Source organism: Amblyraja radiata, chromosome 33, assembly GCF_010909765.2.
Source record: "Amblyraja radiata isolate CabotCenter1 chromosome 33, sAmbRad1.1.pri, whole genome shotgun sequence".
Classification (NCBI taxonomy): domain Eukaryota; kingdom Metazoa; phylum Chordata; class Chondrichthyes; order Rajiformes; family Rajidae; genus Amblyraja; species Amblyraja radiata.
The window spans coordinates 27,737,641-27,758,528 of NC_045988.1; the positions used below are offsets into that span (position 1 = coordinate 27,737,641).

At 43.3% G+C, this 20,888-nt stretch overlaps 1 protein-coding gene across 2 annotated transcripts in view; it reads left to right on the plus strand.

Moving 5' to 3' along the window:
• acad8 (acyl-CoA dehydrogenase family member 8) overlaps window positions 1-20,888 on the plus strand; it is an 85,332-nt gene that overhangs the window by 29,498 nt on the left and 34,946 nt on the right. For both annotated transcript variants that reach the window (XM_033049849.1, XM_033049850.1), the window contains exon 4: window positions 15,909-16,018. In XM_033049849.1, the coding sequence (XP_032905740.1) occupies window positions 15,909-16,018 (110 nt within the window). The remainder of the gene's footprint in view (window positions 1-15,908; window positions 16,019-20,888) is intronic.

The following is a 20,888-nucleotide window of genomic DNA, read 5'->3' on the forward strand; positions in this document are numbered from 1 at the left end:
GAGCGAACATTGACTATGTTTGATAACGGAATGCAATCAAATGCGTTTTAATTCCCATTATTTGTTTTAATCCATAAAGATGGATTAATTAAATTGTGAACACGTGAAACATTAAAACCGCAGTGTTCGATTGTCACTGCTGCCGTTGACACGTTATTACAGAATTCATTTTAACGGCAAATCAATGCTCTTAATATGGAGTATCAGTAGTGTAGTTATTTAATGAGCAACATTCACAACTATATGTACGCATATATGTTACCATGGTCCAGGATTTATTGACACAGGTTGATCATACGCTGAATAATCCAACCACATTTTTGTTTGGAAGTGGAAAGAACTAATAGAAATTGCATTAATTGCAATGTGTAAAAAGAGTTGAGATACTGTCATAATTTTGCTGCATGTCATTGTGGGATATATCATGTGGTGAATATGTTTAGTTTGTGACTTTATTTGAAGCAGAAATAATATGTGAATGCTTCATTGAGTATAATTCTGACTGGTAACTACGCACTTCGTCCGAGCACATTATCGCACGCGTCATGCAAGCCATCTTAAATGACCACCTAAACTGTCATTTGGCAACATAAAAAGCTGCAAGGTTGCCCGGCTGGCAACAGGGAAAAAAAGTTAAGCGAGAGCCCTGAATACCCTAGCCCATTTGTCCAGTTGCTTAAGGTCCCATTATAATCTCAGATGACCTTCTTCACTATTTATTATTCCACCAATTTTATTGTCAACTCCAAATTTAGTAACCGCCAGACCAAGTGGGAGGGGGGGGTGGCGTTGGCGTTCACCCCGGGGGGGGGGGGGGCGATGAGAGTTCTCCCCCTCTGCCGATCGTCCCTCCCGCCTTGTGCAAAAACAGCAGGATCGTGGGACCAAAATGCAACCAGAACTTGATGAGCAGCCCCACCAGATATTGGTAGAGGGGCAGCAACCTCGTTACCGTTGGCAACGTCCCATTGTGATGTCATTGTGGCAGTAGGCAGTCAGCTTGAGAGCCCATTTTGATTGGTGCACAGTGAGAGGCATTGTGACATCATCACTGTGAGAAAGCAGGAAGCTGTCCATGAGAAGGCGGTTTTGGTTGTTTTTAAAATTTCAACAATTAATAACCAGAAATATAGGCGGGATTGTGACGGGAAGATATTTATCGCCATGATGGGGAAAATGTGAGTAGAATGTGTGAAAATGGGAAGGCTGTGGCCTAGCGTTTGGAAGAAGATATGAATTAACCAGTCAGATTGACACACCCACACAGAGACGGCCACACACAGAGATCGTGGGCACAAACAAGACAATGCGTTTTAGTTATACATAGACAGACAGACAGACAAATTAACAAAGTAAATGGGCCTAACATCGATTCCTGTGACACAGCACTCGTTACAAGCCTCCAGTCTGAAAAACAATCTACCACCACCCTCCGTATCCTTTCTTCAAGCCAATTTTCTGTCAAATTCACTCTTTCTGAATCCCATGTAATCCAGCCTTGCAAACTAGCCAACCAGGTACCTTTCAACAGAGATAATATCTACCACCCTGCTCTCATCAACCCTCTTGGTCACCTCTTCAAAAAACGAATTCAAATTTGTGAGACATGGTTTCCCAGATAGAAAGCCACACTGACTATCCCTATTAGCCCTTGTCTTTCCAAATGTATAGAGATCCTGTCTCTCAGATTCTCCACCAATAGCTTACCCATCAGTGATGTTAGGCTCTAACTGGACTGTTAGTTTAGTTTATTATCACGTGTATTGTACAGTGAAAAGCTTTTTGTTGCGTGCTATCCGGCCAGCGGATAGATTGTACATGATTACAATCAAACCGCAGTTTGCTGTTCAAGGAGTTTGAAGGCTTTTCCTTGCAGCCTGTCTTAAATAAAGGCACAACATTAGCCATCCTCTGATTGTCCGGCACTCCACCCTTGACTATCGATGATACAAATATCACTGCCAGGAACCACAATTTCTTCCATATCGTCCCACAATCCCCTAGGACACACTTGATCAAGTCTTGGAGATTTAACCATCTTTATGCATTTAACGATGATCAGAACACCTCTTCTGTAATATGGACTCTCTTCAAGACATGACTATTAACCTCCCTGAGTTCCCCAGCATCGATATATTTCTCTAAAATAAATTTAAACGAGAAAAGTATTTTAACACCTATAGCAAAACAAAGGTGTCAGTTGTTGACCTCAGGAAGTGGTATGGTGTACACTACATTAATGGAGCTGAAATGGAGATTGTTGAGTTTCTAGACGTAAATATCATCAACATTTGGTCCTCTTCCTAACATGTTGATGCTGCAGCCAGGAAAGCACTTCAACGTCTCTCTTTCCATAGAATGGAACATTAAGTCGATGGGGGCGCTGCAAGCCGGCAGCCCTGCCAGAGCGTGTTAGTTTTTTCTACTTTTTTTGTTTTTTTAGTGTGTTTTAATGTATGGTTTTGGTGTTTCTCTGTGTGTCTTGTGTGGGGGGTGGTGTGGGGGGGTAAGGGGGAAACCGCTTTGGTCGCATCCTCCACGGAGAGGCGACTTTTTCCATGTCGCCTCCCCCATGGCCTAACATCGAGGATTGGTGCGGCCTTTCCCAGAGACGCGCCCGGGGCTTCAGCTGCAGGCGCAGCGTGGACTCCCGTCGCGGAACGGGCGAGCCCTCGTCGCGGAGCGGGCGAGCCCTCGCCGCGGCTCGCCGGAGGGGTGTGCTCCGTTCGCTGGCCCGCGGCAGCCTGAAGCCGGGGCCTGCAGAGCTCCAGCCGGCGCGGCATCCTGGGCCTGGGATCACTCGTTGGGGACCCGGGAGGAGAAGAGCTCCGACCGCCAGCCTGCAGCGAACTTCTACCACGGGCGCGGCATGGACTTACCATCAGGAGCTGGGTCCCTCGTCGGGAACCCCTAGAGGGGAGCTCTGACCTCCGGCCCTGCGGTCTGCGGTGCTTCTGGCTGCGGCGCGGCGGGAACTTAAAAACTTTAAATCTTCGACCAACGGCCTGCGGCCTACACCAACCTGAAGCCGCGGTCTTCGGTGGGGAGGCACCAATTCAGGACTTACCTGGACTTTTACCATGTCTACTCATCTGGACGCCCGCAGCGGCGGCTGTGGAGGTTTGAGGTCCCGACCACGGGGGAAAATGGAGGAGGTCTGGCCAAATTTTGTGCCTTCCACCACAGTGATGAATGCTGTGGTGGATGTTTACGTTAAATTTTTATTGTGTTTTTGTGTGTTCTTTTTCATTGTACCGCTGCTGGCAAATTCATTTCACTTGCACTTTATGTACAAGTGACGAATAAAACTGATTGTGATTGTGAGAAAACTAAGGAAATTTAGCATGTCACCAATGAAACAATTTCCAGAGATGCACCATAGAAAGCATCCTATCATGGTGCATCATAGTAGGGTATGGCAGCTGTTCTGCTAAAGACTTGTGGATGCAGCCCAGTCCATCAACAGACCAGCCTCCCCTCCATTTACTTTATCTACATGCACACTGTGTCAAGAAAGCAGCCAACATAGTCAAGGACACCCCAATCGGCCCCTTTTCTCCCCTCTCCCATTTGGCAGATTATACAAAAGCTTCAAAGCATGTACCACCAGATTCAAGGACCGCTTCTTCTCTGCTATTATCAGGCTAATGAACAGACCTCTCATAAACTGAGGCTGTATTCCTGCTCCCTCCCAATCTACCTAGTTGCATTTTCTTTTAATCTGCATTTTCTCTACAGCTGTAACACTATTCTGTACCATGTTTCCTCTCTTTTTGCACTACCTATTGTACTCATGTATAGTTTTGATTGTACTCATGAATAGTCCTAACCTGCCCAATCTCTTCCTATAGTTCAGTCCCTCGAGTCCTGGGAACATCCTCAATGTCAAACAGATGTCGACTGGCCACAGGAATATTTCAGGCAATCTATCCACAGTGCAGACTTCCTTCAGGTGGTTCATCCCATTGCTCATTGGCACATGCCTCTCCTAGTACTGAGTGACCAAATGCTTTGATATCAAATGAGGACCTGGCTCAAGACATCCAGAATCATTCAAAACCATCTAATGGTGGACACATTCGTAGGGCAGCATGGTGGCCTAGCTGTACTGCCTCACAGCGCCAGAAACCCGGGCTTGATCCTGACTATGGGCGCTTGTCTGTACTCCCCGTGATCTGTGTGCGTTTTCTCAGAGATCTTCTGTTTCCACTCACACTCCAAAGACGTACAGCTTTGTTGGTTAATTGGCTTGGTATAAAATAAAAAATTGTCCCTAGTATGTGTAGGGTAGTGTTAATGTGCGGGGATTGCTGGTCGGTGCTGATTCGGTTTGCCGAAGGGCCTGTTTCTGTGCTGTATCTCTAAAACTAAAAAAAACATTCATTAACCAGTGACAAAGTTGGAAGTGCAGGTGGAAAAATAGAAATGTGTTGAGAGCTGTTGCTGAAATCTAAACATAAATATGGAGTTTATAGAAATGGACTTTGCAAAGAAAGAACAGATAATGAAGCATGAAAAACATTGGAGCCATTGGTCAGCAAGTAGCAGGAAGGCATGGTCATACAATAATGTTCTTTGGATGACCAAGGAAATAGAACTCTTCCAATCCATATTTCTGTTCAACTGTCCTTGAAAGTTGTAATTGTATCCACTTCTATAGCTTCCTTTGGCTGATTATTCCAGATGCTGACAACCCCACTGTCTGAAATGGCTGCTTCCAAGGTCCCTCTACAATCTCTTCACTCCCACCTTTAGCCTATGCCCTCTGGTTTTAGAATCCTCTACCCTGGGAATAAGCTTGTAAATGTTGACTTTATCCATGCCCCTCATGTTTTTGTACACTTCAGTAAGGTTGAACCAAATTGAAGATGTGGCCAAGAAAGCACACCAATGCTTCTACTCAGGTTCAGCATGCCTTCAGCACTCATACCACTTGCACAGATGCACCTTATAAAGCATCCTATTGTGATGCAACACAGCTTGGTTGGACAACAGCTCTGCCTAAGACCGCAAGAATTACAGAGAGTTATTGATGCAGCAGTCCATTACACAAACCTGTCTCACCCCTGCAACTCTGTCTACGTCTCACACTGCCTTGGAAAAGTAGCCAATGATTCCTAGGCTAACATACCTGGTTCAATTATTTGTAACATATAAATGTTGGCAGAGGTGGCGAAGCGGTAGAGTTGCTGCCTTACAGCGAATGCAGTGCCGGAGACCCGATTTCCATCCCAACTACGGGTGCTGTCTGTACGGAGTTTGTACGTTCTCCCCGTGACCTGCGTGGGTTTTCTCCAAGATCTTCGGTTTCCTCTCACACTCCAAAGCCTTACAGGTATGTAGGTTAATTGGCTTGGTAAATATAAAAATTGGCCCTAGTGGGTGAGGGATAGTGTTAATAGAAACATAGAAAATAGGTGCAGGAAGAGGCCATTCGGCACTTCGAGCCACCACCGCCATTCATTGTGATCAAGGCTGATCGTCCCCTATCAATAACCCGTGCCTGCCTTCTCCCCATATCCCTTGACTCCACTAGCCCCTAGAGCTCTATCTAACTATCTCTTAAATCCATCCAGTGACTGTGGCAGGGAATTCCATAAATTCACAACTCTCTGGGTGAAAAAGTTTTTTCTCACCTCAGTCTTAAATTACCTCCCCTTTATTCTAAGACTGTGGCCCCTGGTTCTGGACTCGCCCAACATTGGGACCATTTTTCCTGCATCTAGCTTGTCCAGTCCTTTTATAATTTTATATGTTTCTATAAGTTCCCCCCTCATCCTTCTAAACTCCAGTGAATACAAGCCTAGTCTTTTCAATCTTTCCTCATAGAACAGTCCCGCCATCCTAGGGATCAATCTCGTGAACCTACGCTGCACTGCCTCAATCACAAGGATGTCCTTCCTCAAATTAGGAGACCAAAACTGTACACAATACTCCAGATGTGGTCTCACCAGAGCCCTATACAACTGCAGAAGAGCCTCTTTACTCCTATACTGAAATTCTCTTGTTATGAAGGCCAACATTCCATTAGCTTTTTCACTGCCTGCTGTACCTGCACGCCAACTTTCAGTGATCGGTGTACAAGGACGCCCAGGACTCGTTTCACCTCCCCCTTACCTAACCTAACCCCATTGAGATAATAATCTGCCCCCTTGTTTTTGCTGCTAAAGTGGATAACCTCACATTTATCTATATTATACTGCATCTGCCACGCATCTGCCCACTCACTCAACCTGTCCAGGTCACCCTGCAGCCTCCTAACATTCTCTACACAGTTCGCACTGCCACCCAGCTTTGTGTCATCCGCAAACTTGCTAGTGTTGCTCCTAATTCCCTCTTCCAAATCATTAATCATATAATGTGCGGGGATTGCTGGTTGGCACGGACCCGATGGGCCGAAGGGCCTGTTTGCGCGCTGTATCTCTAAACTAAACTAAAATATCCCATGAAAATGAGTAGATCATGCAGTGCTGTTGCTATAGAAATGTAATTTGCTGTTGTCTCTAGAGTGCCAGTACTCTGAGCACGTGATTGGTATCACGAGACTGAACAATGTGCACCATTCTATTCTTAGCTGTGCAAACACATTGGTATTAAGAAAGTATTCAGACCCCTTCTCTTTTTCCACATTTTGTTACGTTACTGCCTTCTAAAATTCATTATTTTTCATCATCAATCTACACACAATACCCCAAAATAAAAAAGCGAAAACAGGTGTTTATGAATGTTTGCAAAGTAATTAAAAAGAAATAACTGAAATATCACATTTACATAAGTATTCAGACCCTTTATTCAGTAATTTGTTGAGGGACCTTTGGCAGCGATTACAGCCTCAAGTCTTCTTGGGTATGACATTTCAAGCTTGACACACTTGTATATGAGTAATTTTTCCGATTCTTCTCTGCAGATCCTCTCAAGTTCTGTCAGGTTGGATGAGGAGCGTCGATGCACAGCTATTTTCAGGTCCCTCCAGAGATGTTCGATTGGGTTCAAGTCAACGATGTTCGATTTGGTTCAACTCTGGCTGGGCCACTCAAGGACATTCATAGACTTGTCACAAAGCCACTCCTGCATTGTCTTGGCTGTGTGCTTAGGGTGGTTATCCTGTTGGAAGGTGAACCTCCACCCCATTCTGAGGTCCAGAACGTCTGGAGCATGTTTTCATCAAGGATCTCTCTGTACTTTGCTCCGTTCATCTTCCCCTCGATCCTGACCAGTTCCTGCTGCTGAAAAATATCCCCACAGCATGATGCTCCAACCACCATGCTTCACCGTAGGTATGGTATTGGCCAGTTGATGAGCGGTGCAAGATTTCCTCCAGACATGACGCTTGACATTCACGCCAAAAAGTTAAATCTTGATTTCATCAGACCAGAGCACCAGAGAAAACAACCCTTTTGGCAAACTCCAACTGAGGAGTGACTTTCTTCTTCTTCTATGTGGTGTTTTTTGGCGGTTGGCAAACAACTTTTTGGTGCATTACCGCCACCAACTGGCATGGAGTGTGGATCAAACAACACCATTACATATACTAATAACCTATATCCTTCCGAACAAATTGGTTACCCTAAGAAAATGCAACAGGATTTGATAGCACTTATATGAACTTCCTTGCAAAATATCTACCAAATCAAATTGTATTCTTTCTTTTCTGAACTGCTCACTCATCCGTTCTCTCTCCTCCTCATACCTCTCACAATGTACAATGACATGCTCTATTGTCTCTTCTTGCCCACAGTATTCACATCTACCTGTATTATGCTTGCCTATTATAAAAAGTGTACTGTTCAGACCAGTGTGTCCAAATCTAATTCTTGAGATTACTGTCTCCTCTTTTCTGTTTTTTCCTGCACATCTCATTTCTCCCACTTTCCTCTGGACTCTGTAGAACCACCGTCCTTTCCGCTCTTCATCCCATTGCTTTTGCCATCTTTCCTTCAGTCTTTGCTTAATAATGTCTTTGATTTCAGTTTTACCTATGTTAATACTTAAATCAATTTTACTTCTTTTTGCTACCTCTTTTGCTACCTTATCTGCCATTTCGTTTCCTCTAATGCCAATGTGTGCTGGTACCCATAAAAATATGACTGTAAGCCCCATCATTTGAATTCTGAATAGTGTTTGTTGTATTTCAATCAAAATGTCTGGTCTACTGTCTGAATGGCTGTGCTGTAAACTCTTTATTGCTAAACCTGAATCTGAGCAAATAACTGTCCTTAAAGGCCTAGTATCCTCGACCCACTGTACCGCTAACAATATTGCAATCATTGAGGAGTGACTTCCGTCTGCCCACTCTACCATAAAGGCTTGATTGGTGGAGTGCCGCAGATATAGTTGCCCTTCTGGAAGGTTCTCCCATCTCCACAGAGGAAATCTGGAGATCTGTCAGAGTGACCATCTGGTTCTTGGTCACTTCCCTGACCAAGGCCCTTCTCCCCCAATTGCTTAGATTGGCCGGGCAGCCAGCTCTATGAATAGTCCTGGTGGTTCCAAAGTTCTTCCATTTAAGAATGACGGAGGCCACTGTGCTCTTCGGGACATGCAATGCTGCAGAAATGGTTTTATACCCTTCCCCAGATCTGTGTCTCGACACAATCCTGTCGTGGAGGTCTACGGACAATTATTTCGTCTTCATGACTTGGTTTTTGCTCTGGCATGCACTGTCAACTGTGGGGCCTTACATATACAGGTGTGTGCCTTTCCAAATCATGTACAATCAATTTAATTTACCACTGGTGGACTCCAATCAAGTTGTAGAAACATCTCAAGGATAATCAATGGAAACAGGATGGCACCTAAGCTCAATTTTGTGTCATAGCAAAGGGTCTGAATACTTATGTAAATGTGATATTTCAGTTATTTCTTTTTAATTACTTTGCAAAAATTTCTAAACACCTATTTTCGCTTCTTCATTCTGGGTATTGTGTGTAGATTGATGATAAAAATAAAGAATTTAATCAATTTTAAAATAAGTCTGTAACGTAACAAAATGTTGGAAAAGTGAAGGGGTCTGACTACTTTCTGAAAGCACTATATGTGAGAATAAAAAGTACTATAGACTATTGAGGCTGTCAGTTCTAAATTCCTGGATTCTTACAGTCCAATAGTCACTAATCTGTGCTCGAAATATCTCTGTGTGGGTTATGGCTGAAAATAGCTCATTGATAATTAATGTACTGTAGTTATTCAACATTGTTAAGGCTAGCTCCATTACACTGGAGTTTTTCTCTGGAACGTCGGAGCTCGAGGGGTGACGTGGTAGAAGTATAAAAAAATTATGAGAGGCATAGATAGGGCAATCAGTCCGAACTTTTTCCCAGGTTGGGAATGTCCAACACTGAGTGGGGTAATTAATGGAGATGTATGGACCAATTTTGTACACAGTGAGTTGTGGGACCTGAAACGCACTGACGGGTGGTGGTGGAGATTGATATCATAGTGTTGTTTGAGAGGCTTTTGTACATGGTACATAGGTACATGGAAGTGCAAGGAGTGGCGGGATATGGATCATGTACAGGCAGATTAGATCAGTTTAACCTGGCATTATGTTCAGCACAAACATTGTGGGCCAAAAAGCCTGTTCCCGTGCTGTACTGTTGTATGTTCGATTACTTGTCAATGATCTGGGCTGACAAGTGATGTAGATAGTCCTCGTGGACAGTGGTTCCTTGGGTACAACCTATTGCCTGGCCATCAAAGAACTCACACCACAGGAGGTGGGAATTATCTGCTGTCTCTGCTGATGCAATAGATAGACACACACTCCCCTCCCCACTGCTGTCATCCCTTGCTTTTTATTATTTAGAAACATGGCCTCACATGCCAAGTAAGGGCGTTAGTTAGCTCTACCTCAACCACTCCCATGCTAATTATCTGTCTTCCACATCTCTGTTGGTGACAATAATAATTTAAAATGTTAACCATTGCCTGTCAAGTGAGAATAAAAATCTTTGCCAATTCTATCAAATCTTCAACACTAAAAATAAACCTCTCTTTTATCACATGGGCCTGTTAACATGTAGAAAAGGTCCCATTAACCTTGATGTATTGTCACAGCTCGTGCAACTCCCTTTTATGCGCTCTGGGAATATGACACAATCTGAGTTCTATATTGTTCCACGTGTGACTGTACTTTATCTTTGGCTTTCTCTAAATTCTTCGGTCAGTGTAGACCAACAACGTTTGCAGTCCCAACCGTCCCATTCTACCTCATGCCTATTCAAATTACTTTTGAAGGCAGTGATCGATACCTCTCTGCTGTGAATCCTGGATACAATCTTGCGTTTTTAAAGAATTTCCTCAGACCCTTCCATCACCACCATTGAACATTTGGTCCAGATGTTAAATCTATCCTCCTGCTGGAACATTTACTCTGTGAACAGCATCACTCTATTTCCCCACTCTGAACCTGTCACCATCTTGTACATCTGGTAGATCTCTCAACATTGTGCAACAGCTCTCTAGTCTAATCCTGTAGCTGAAATCTCCCACTAGGACCCTCACATACTTCCCAACGTGTGGTGACAGAACTGATTGCGATGCTCCAGTTGTATTTGAACCAGTGCCTTGTACAACTTCAATGGAATTTCTATGCTTCTTTCTTAATGAATGTCAAAATCCCATTTGTTTTACTAACTGGTCCCCACGTGACAAAATTTGGTGATAGCGAGAAAGGTTTTCTAATTTGGAAATATATATTAGATGGAAAACTGGATAGAGGGTTGGCAGATGGAACTTAATCCCAACAAAGGTGAGGGGACACATTTTGGGAAGTCAAAGAGGAGTAGGGATAAATCGAAGGACACTTAGGAACATTGATGAACAGAGGGAGCTAGGGGTCCAAGTCTATAGCTGCTTGAAAATTGCATCATAGGTGGTAAAGAAAGCATGTAGCATACTTGCTTTTATCGGTCAGGGCACAGAATATATAAGGTGTTCAAGAAGGAACTGCAGATGCTGGAAGATCGAAGGTACACAAAAATGCTGGAGAAACTCAGCGGGTGCAGCAGCATTTATGGAGCGAAGGAAATAGGTGACGTTTCGGGCCAAAACCCTTCTTCAGACTGAAGATGGATTTCGGCCCGAAACGTCACCTATTTCCTTCGCTCCATAGATGCTGCTGCACCCGCTGAGTTTCTCCAGCATTTTTGTGTACCACAGAATATATAAGTTGGGATGTTAAGTTGCTACATTAGAAAACACTGGTCGGACCGCATTTGGAGTATTATGTAATTGTGCTGGAAAGAGTGCAGTGGAAATTCACCAGGATGGTGCCTGGATTGTGGGGAGAGATATGATAGGTTGGGCTTGTTTTTCCTAGAATTAAGGAGGCTAAGGAGTGACCTGATAGAATATGAGAGACATGGACAATTGAACAAAACCTTGTTCGCACAGTAGGGGTATCAAAAGCATGAGGTTTAATGCGAAAGGAAATATTTTTTTAAATAGATTTAGGAGTAAAGTTTCTCACTTAGAAAGTGGGTGATATCAGGAATGCACAGCCTGAGGAGATGGTGGAATCGGGTACAATTACTATAGTTAGTCATTTGGACAAACTTAAATAGGCGTGGGGAAGAAGGTCAGCATGCAATGGTGGGCTGGAGCCCTTCACTGTGCTATTCTGCTAAATAAACGCGTGCGACAGTGCAGCTTATATGCATGGAGTATAATGTCGGAAAGTGCATTGAATTATAGTGTAGCAAGGAACTCCAGATGCTGGTTTAAATATCCTGTAATGCTGTCTGACCAGCTGAGTTACTCCAGCATTTTGTGTCTATCTTCACATTGAATTATAGCATTGTTTTAAGTGTATACTAGTGGTGAGGTTAGTTATCTCTTACCAGGAATGTTGAAAAACTGCACTTTTGTGTTTGCTGTAGAAAGGATTGCATAATGAGTAGGTTTGCAGATGGTTCTAAAGTTGGAGGTATTGCAGACAGTGAAGATGGCTTTTAAGATTTACAATGTGATTTTGATCAGCTGGGCAAGTTTGCCGAGGAATGGCTAATGGATTTGAATTCAGATAAGTGAGAGGTATTACATTTTGTGAAGTCAAACCAGGGTAGGACCTTCACAGTGAATGGTAGGCCCTGGGGAGTATTGTCGAATAGATGGATCAAAGAATACATTTGCATAGATCCATGAAAATGGCACGACTGCTAAATAGGGCAATGAAGAGGCTCTTGCACATTGTTTTTTTATCAATCAGGGAATAGAAATTGTGACATTACATAATAGGTGGTGAGGCCGCATTTGGAGTATTGTGTTCAGTTTTGGCCACCCTGCTATCGGAAAGACGGACATAGTCTTTTCCCATGGTAGGGGAGTCAGGAACTGGAGGGCATGGGTTTCAGGTGAGAGGAAGATGATTTATTGGGAACCTGAGGAGCAACTTTTTCACTCGGAGGGTGGTGGGTATATGGAAAGAGCTGCCAGTGGAAGTAGTGAATACATAAGAGGCACTTCAATAGAATTTATACACAAGCACAGTACCAGGAAAGACCAAAAAAAACACATCAGTCATTATTTAGACTGAACGGAATCTAATAATATTGATAGGAATATAGGTGGAAGATGGGCGGGATGGGGAAAAAATGATGTGAATCTAGGTGGGTTACAAGGAAGAGAAGAGGGGGAAAAAAGAGGTTATTAGTGGGTTAGTTACCTGAAATTGGGGAATTCAATTGTTCATACCCTTGGGTTGTAAGCTAGCTAAGAAGAATATGAGGTTCTGTTCCTACAATTTGCATGTGGTCTCATTCTAGCAATGCAGGAGGCCCAGGACAGAAAGGTCAGTATGGGAATAGGAAACATAGAAAACATCGAAAATAGGTGCAGGAGTAGGCCGTTCGGCCCTTCATGCCAGCACCGCCATTCAATATGATCATGGCTGGTCATCCAAAATCAGTACCCCATTCCTGCTTTTTCTCCATATCCCTTGATTCCTTTAGCCACAAGAGCTATATCTAACTCTCTCTTGAAAACATCTAGTGAATTGGCCTCCACTGCCTTCTGTGGCAGAGAATTCCACAGATTCACAACACTCCGGGTGAAAATGTTTTTCCTCATTTCTGTCCTAAATGGCCTACCCCTTATTCTTAAATGGTGACCCCTGGTTCTGGACTCCCCCAACATCGGGAAATTTTTTCCTGCATCTAGCCTGCCCAATCCTTTTAAGAATTTTATATGTTTCTATAAGATCCCCTCTGATCTTTCTAAATTCCAGTGAATACAAGCCCAGTTGACCCATTCTTTCATCATATGTCAGTCCCGCCACTAACCTGGTGAACCTACCCTGCACTCCCTGAATAGCAATAATGTCTTTCCTCAAATTAGGAGACCAAAACTGCACATAATATTCCAGGTGCGGTCTCACAAGGGCCATGTACAACTGCAGTAGGTCCTCCTTGCTCCAAAACTCAAATCCTCTCACAATGGAGGCCAAATAACCATTAGCTTTCTTCTCTGCCTGCTGTACCTGCATGCTTACTTTCAGGGGAAGGGGAGTTAAAATGGTTTGCAACAGAGAGATTTGGAAGGCCTAGGCAACCGTTTTGCCGAACACGTGCAATGTTCAAGTACATGCTTTAATCAGTGTGGTTAAGCAAACAAGGATATATATACACAAATGCTGTATCACTGGATTGAAAGCAGTATTTTATCTCATTGCCCTCTCTAATTATAAATGTTAAATAAAAATATAGCTTTATAACGGCAAGATCAAGCGCAGATTCAGCAACATTTACACTTGGTCCACCAAGATCTCCCAGTTGCTCCCTTTTCCATCCCAATACTGACATTCCTGTCCTGGGCCTCCTCCATCATCAGGGTGAGGCCACACAAAAACTGGAGGAACAGCTCCTCACATTTTACTTGGGTAGCTTACAATGTAATTGTATGAACATTGAATTCTCCAATTTTTAGGTAACTAAGCAACAAACCACCCTGTTTTTTCACTTCCTCCTCTCTTCCCTGTGCCCCACCTAACTTGCACATATTTCTCCACTCCATATCCCCATGCACCCATATTCCTTCCTCTGGCTTCACAATTTTCACCTCTTCTATCCTTATCTCATACCTTTTGCCTTTTCATCTCTGGTGTGTGTACAACCATCTGCCAATCAACCCCCTTCCCTCACATCTGTATCCATTATCACTTGCCAGGCTTTGTCCTTCCCCTCTTTTCCAACTTTCTCCCCACCACCCCAACCACAATCAGTTTGAAGGATGATCCCGACCCGAAACGTCACCTATTCATGTTCTCCAGAGATCCTGCCTGACCTGCTGAGTTACTCCAACAATTTTTAACAAGTAACCATTCAGTATGGAGCCTTATCCTCTGTAGTTACCAACTAAATGTATTTCAATTCCTCTCAACATCAATATCACTGATGTTTCCTTCCCAGGATCATGTCCTGTGCCTGATGAGGGATACATTGGAGGGGGTAAATGACACCTGAACGCTGTTAAAATACGAATGGAAAAATGAGCAGAGTGTTGTCTGGAATGTAAAATAGTGTTCAAATGAGGTTTCAGCATATTCCAGGGAACTGTTATAGTCAAGTCAAAAGTGTTTAATTGACATTTGTACTAACAACAGAATAATGAAATTCGTGCTTGCAGCAGTAAAATAGACCTGAAAACACATTTATAGTGTTCAGCAGTCTGGTGGTTGTTGAGAAGGACTGGTCCTTAAACCTGGTTATCGTGGTTTTCAGACTCCTATACTTTCTTATCGATGGTAGGAGTGAAATGAGAGTGTGCGTGCATCCTTTTTGAGACAGCACTTCCTATAATCTTTCCTGTAGATGCCTTTGACATTGGGGAGGTCAGTGCCCGTGATGACAATAGACAATAGGTGCAGGAGTAGGCCATTCGACCTTTCGAGCCAGCACCGCCATTCAATGTGATCATGGCTGATCATCCCCAATCAGTACCCCGTTCCTGCCTTCTCCCCATATCCCATGACTCCGCTATCTTTAAGAGCTCTATCTAACTCTCTCTTGAAAGTGTCCAGAGAACCGGCATCCACTGCCCTCTGAGGCAGAGAATTCCACAGACTCACAACTCTCTGTGTGAAAAAGTGTTTTCTCATCTCCGTTCTAAATAGCTTACCCCTTATTCTTAAACTGTGGCGCCTAGTTCTGGACTCCCCCAACATCGGGAACATGTTTCCTGCCTCTACCGTGTCCAAACCCTTTATAATCTTATATATTTCAATAAGATCCTCTCATCCTTCTATATTCCAGAGTATACAAGCCCAGCCGCTCCATTCTCTCAGCATATGACAGTCCCGCCATCCCGGGAATTAATCTTGTAAACCTATGCTGCCCTCAATAGCAAGAATGTCCTTCCTCAAATTAGGGGACCAAAACTGCACACAATACTCCAGGTGTGCTCTCACTAGGGCTCTGTACAACTAATCTCTTTCATTCCTGGGCATTAGAGTTGCTGAACCAGGCCGTGATGCAACTAGATGCATTCTACCGTACATCTGTGGAGAAGTTCCAGAGAGTATTCCTCGACATACTGTATCTTCTCAGGATGTAGAGGCTTTGATGGGCTTTCTTGATGGTAGAATCAATATTCTGTGCCCAGATAGGCGGAGAGGCCCTAAATCTGGCTCCAGAACATCATATCCAGTGTTGTCAGGTCAGATGTGGCTGAATTTGGATCCCACTGCTCAGCATTGAAAATTTGACAGAAATATTACTTTTAATTGAATTGTATTGTAGATGAACTCACTGCATACGTCTGAGGGAAACATAAATCGTTCATGTATGAATAATATGTCATGAATGCCAACAGTGCAGCCTGGGTGTGAGATGGTGTGCTATCTGTTGAGACACCATTTGAGCTGGTGCAACTGAACCAGCTTACATTCAAACCTGTCTCCTTTGCCTTTACAGCATGTGTGCCTGGATGATTGACAAGTTTGGGAATGAGGAGCTGCGCCATACCTACTGTCCACCTCTGTGCAGCATGGAGAGCTTTGCTTCCTACTGTCTCACCGAGCCAGGTCTGAGATCCCTCGTAAATATCCCACACCAAGCATGTCTCCCTTTACCCATGATCAACACTGGCAAAGCCAAGGCTTATCCCTACCTCTAGTTGTTGGTTAAAACTTCTATACTTCTGCTGCATTAACTGGTGTGTTCAATAGTGCCTGCCAATCATTTGCAATTGTCACCCATTTGTGCGAAATTTCAGAGGCCAGAATGGCACTCAATAAATGAGACAACATTTTGGACTTTGGAAATAATGAAATTGGAATTGGGACAAGTTGTCTGTCTTCACAAGTTTTGATTTTCAGAACTGGAAACTAAGTTGGGTGGCACAGTGGCTCAACGGTAGAGTTGCTGACTTACAGTGCCAGAGACTATACTGTATAGACTATAGCGATAAAGAGCGGAAACAGGCCCTTCGGCCCACCAAGTCCGCACCGACTAGCAATCATCCTGTACACTAACACCATCCTACACACCAGGAACAATTTACAATTTTTACCAAAGCCAATTAACCTGCAAACCTGTACGTCTTTGGAGTATGGCAGGAAACTAGAGCATCTGGAGAAACCCCATGAGGTCAAAGGGAGAACGAACAAACTCCGTACAGACAGCACCTGTAGTCAGGATCGAACCCGGGTCTGTGACGCTGTAAGGCAACAACTCTACCGCAGTGCCACTGTGACCCAGGTTCGATCCTGGCTACGGGAGCTGACTATACGGATTTTGTATGTTCTCCCTGTGACCGCGGGGGTTTTTCCCAGGTGCTCCGGTTTTCTCCAAAGACGTAGAGGTTTGTAGGATAACTGGCTTCAGTAATATTATCAATTGTCCCCAGTGTGTGTAGGATAGTGCATGTGTACAGGGATCGCTGGTCGGGGGATGACTCAGTGGGCAAAAGGGCCTGTTTCCACATTGTATCTCTAAAGTCTAAAGTAAAAGACAAGCAAGGAATTGTATATTTGTATTGCATGATGAAAAGAAACAGCTAATTGGTCATAAAAGGAAATGTGAAGAAACCTAGCAGACTATAACTGAGTAAAAGGTCTACCAGAGATACAAGAAGAAAGTATGAAAAGGATGCAAGATATATTAAAACAAATTGTAAATGGGTATAAATATAATAAAGAGAAAAAAGAGTGGAAAGGAGAATGTAGAAACAAGGAACTTCAGATGCTGGTTTGTTCAAAAGGACACAAAGTGCTGGAGCGGGCCAGGCAGCATCTCTGGAGAACATGGATAGGCGATATTTTGGGTCAGGAAACTTTAGACTGTTCCTACTTGTTCAAAAAGCAGTATGTTGCCCATTTGAGCTGTGTGATGGCTTTGATGGACAAAGCACAACCGGAGGGATTGAGTCATAGTCAAACAGTGACAATACGGGCTCATCAGCCCATCACCCTACACTAATCCTATTTGCCCACATTAGGATATATACTTAGATGCCTTGCCTATTTAAGTGTATGTCCACATGTCTCTTACAAGTAGTAAGATCTGATTTCACCACCTCCGGCAGCACATCCTAGATATCAACCAGTCTCGATATGACGAATAATGTCCCCCTCAGAACCCCTTTAAAGCTCCTTCCTCTCACCATCAATCTCTTCCTCTATCATGGGAAATGGGACTCTCCACCCTATCTGTCCCTCTCGTAATCATGTATACTTCTGTCTCTCAGCCTCCTGTGCTCTGGCAAAAACAAGCCTATCTTATCCAATCCCTCTTCGTAACTAAAATCCTCCAGTCCAGGCAACCATTTCCTCTGCCCTCTCTCCCGTACAGTTACATCGTTTAGAACAATCATATCCGATCACATTTTGGGGGGCATTTTTGTAAAATTCATCTTAGATAGTCTTAGACTTGTTATTTTTCCCCTTTATTCCTTCTAACTGATCTGCTTCAAGTTTCATCCAGTTTTTGAATTTTTGGAGTCATGGTGAGACACAGAGTCATACAGTTCAATGATGCTAATGTGGCCATGCCAATAATCATTCCTATCTATACTGATAGACACTTGAGTCATAAATACCAGAGTCATATAGGTACAAGAGCCCAGAGAGATACAGTATGTAAACAAATGCTGCTCAACAGATAATTCGTTCAGATAACAGATACAGCATAATCCTCCGACATTTTCGCCACCTCCAACATGATCCCACCACTGGCCACACCATCCCATCTCCTCCCCTTTTGACTTTCTGCAGAGACCACTCCCTCCATAACTCCCTGGTCAATTCGTCCCTTCCCACCCAAACTACCCCCTCCCCTGGTACTTTCCCTTGCAATCGCAGGAAATGCTACACTTGTCGCTTTACCTCCCCCCTCGATTCCATTTTGTCTACTCACAGTATGTAAACAGGTACTTCGACCCATCAAGTCCATGGTTTACAATCAACCAACTATTTACACAAATCCTACATTAATGTCATTTTTTATTATTACCTTATTCTCATCAACATGCCATACATAAAGGGAAATTTACAGCAGGCAATTAACCTGGCATATGGTATGCTTGCCTTCGGTGGTTCGGACATTTAATATAAGAGTAATTATGTCATTTTAGCTTTATAGCACTTTGGTTAAGCCATATTTGTAGTATTGTGTGCAGTTCTGGTCACCCAATTATGGGAAGGATTTGGAGGTTTCACACCGAAAGAGGTTTAGTAGAAGTCTTTCATTGTAAACCAGCACCTGCAGTTCCTTTTATCTCCTTACCTGCTTAGATTAGAGGGTATTAGCAATAAAGCAAGGTTGCATAAACATTACTTGTTTTCTCTGGATTGTCAGAGACTAAGGGGAGACCAGATAGAAGTATTTAAAATCATGTGGGACATTAATAGGGTAAACAGTCGAGACCTTTTTACCAGAGTAGAATTGTTAAAGACTTGAGGGCATAGTTTGTCTGGGGTGGGGGGGGTGGGGGGGGGGTGATAGTGGCATTGAGAGACTTTTATTTATGCACATAGATATGAAAAGAATGGAGGGATATGGATCATGTGCATGCAGAGGAGATTATTTGAAATTAGTATCATGTTTGGCACAGTTGTGGGTGAAGGGCATGTTCATACATTGTACTGTCGTATGTTTAATGTTTATTATTTAACTGGGTGTACACAACAGAATATTGCCATACAAAGTGTAGATTAACCACATTAATCTCTGCCAATATAACCTTCCTCACATATACTATGCGTGACACAAAGGGATCTGAGTGTTCCCATGCATGAAACACAAAGTTAATTTGAATGTAAAGCAAGTACGAGTACGAGGAAATAGTTTACTGGAAATGCACTGCCGGTTGATAATGAGGTTGATAATGTGCACTTGGAGTATTATGTACAGTTTTGGCCAATCTCCTAGAGGAAAGATGTCATTAAGCTGGAAGGAGTGCCGAGAAGTTTTACAAGGATGTTGCCACGACTTTAGAGGCTGAGCTATAGGTAAAGGTTGGGCATGCTAGGATTTTATTTGGAGCACAGGAGGCTATATAAAATCCTGAGGGAAATAGAGAGTTGAATGCACAGACTCTTTTACCATGGGAGGGGAATCTAGAAGGGATAGGTTTTAGGTAAGAGGTAAGAGGAGACAGGTACATGGATTGGAAAGATTTGGAGGGATAAAAACTCCACATGAGAAATGTGCAAGCTTAGATTGTCATCTTGGTTGGCATGGACGAGTTGCATTGGAATACACAAAAGCGAGAATTGATGGTGTTGATGTGCGCAGTAAGAATCTGTTGGGAGTTGCCCGTGGAAATGCTGAAGAGGATTGATTGGCTGAAAGATCCACATGGAAACAGGCCCTTCAGCTCACCACCAACCATCTATCACCCATTCACTTTAGTCATAAGCAGAAGGTGCAAACTTCACACAGACAACGCCCGAGGTTGGAATCAAACCTGGGTGTCTGGTGCTGTTACTAGCAACTCTAACAGCTGAGGTGCCGCCCCAGGGTATTACCCCTCACGGGAGACCTATGACTGGGGAATGTACTTACCCTATAAGGAATTGTCCATTTAAGTTTGTGATGAGAGGGAATTTCCTCTGAGGGTCATAAACTTGGAATAAAGTTACGTCAGAAAGTTGTAGAGGGCAATTTATCTTGCATCTTTGCCATGAGTACATATGGATTTTTGGACCACAGGCTAGTGAAAAGTTAAGGGCAGCATGAGGTTAGCCGTGATCTTGTGGCAGGGCAGATTTGTGGCCTCCTCCTGTCTATCTGTTCTGTGCAGAACACACAGGGATTGGCTATACCTTGGATGTGTATATCACAAGTTTCTCTGAATCTTACAAGGGCTTAAAAAGTCAGAATATGAGTGGCAGCTGCAATCTGTAACATTAAACACTGCAATGGCGCTTCAATCGCTGCATCTGCAGTCTGGAATGCTCAGACATTGTGGACGTTTACACATGCAAATCTTTTACTTTTTTTAAGAGAATAATGTTACTGTTTGAAGTTTAGAAGTCTGTGGATGATCCAATTGCAGTTTAAAGTGGTTGGATGTTATACTTAGAGGCTATTGCTATGGTCAGAAAATCAAACTTTCATCTTAAATTGGAACTTGAACATTTTGGAGTGAAAATAGGAACTGCTACTTTCAAAGTGAAGTGGAAGTCTGGGATTTTTACCCCAAAAGGCTCTTCAGGCAGTCTGTTGAAATAGTTAGTAATTAATATTGTTGGCATCAAATTATACAGGTCAGAATGTCTAGGAAGGAACTGCAGATGCTAATTTATACCAAAGATAGACACAAAATGCTGGAGTAACTCAGCGGGACAGAATCATCTCTGCCTGACCTGCTGAGTTAATTCAGCACTTTGTGTCTATTGTCCAGGTCAGATTTGGGTATGAGAAATGAGCATGTGCCTGGGATTGTGGGGT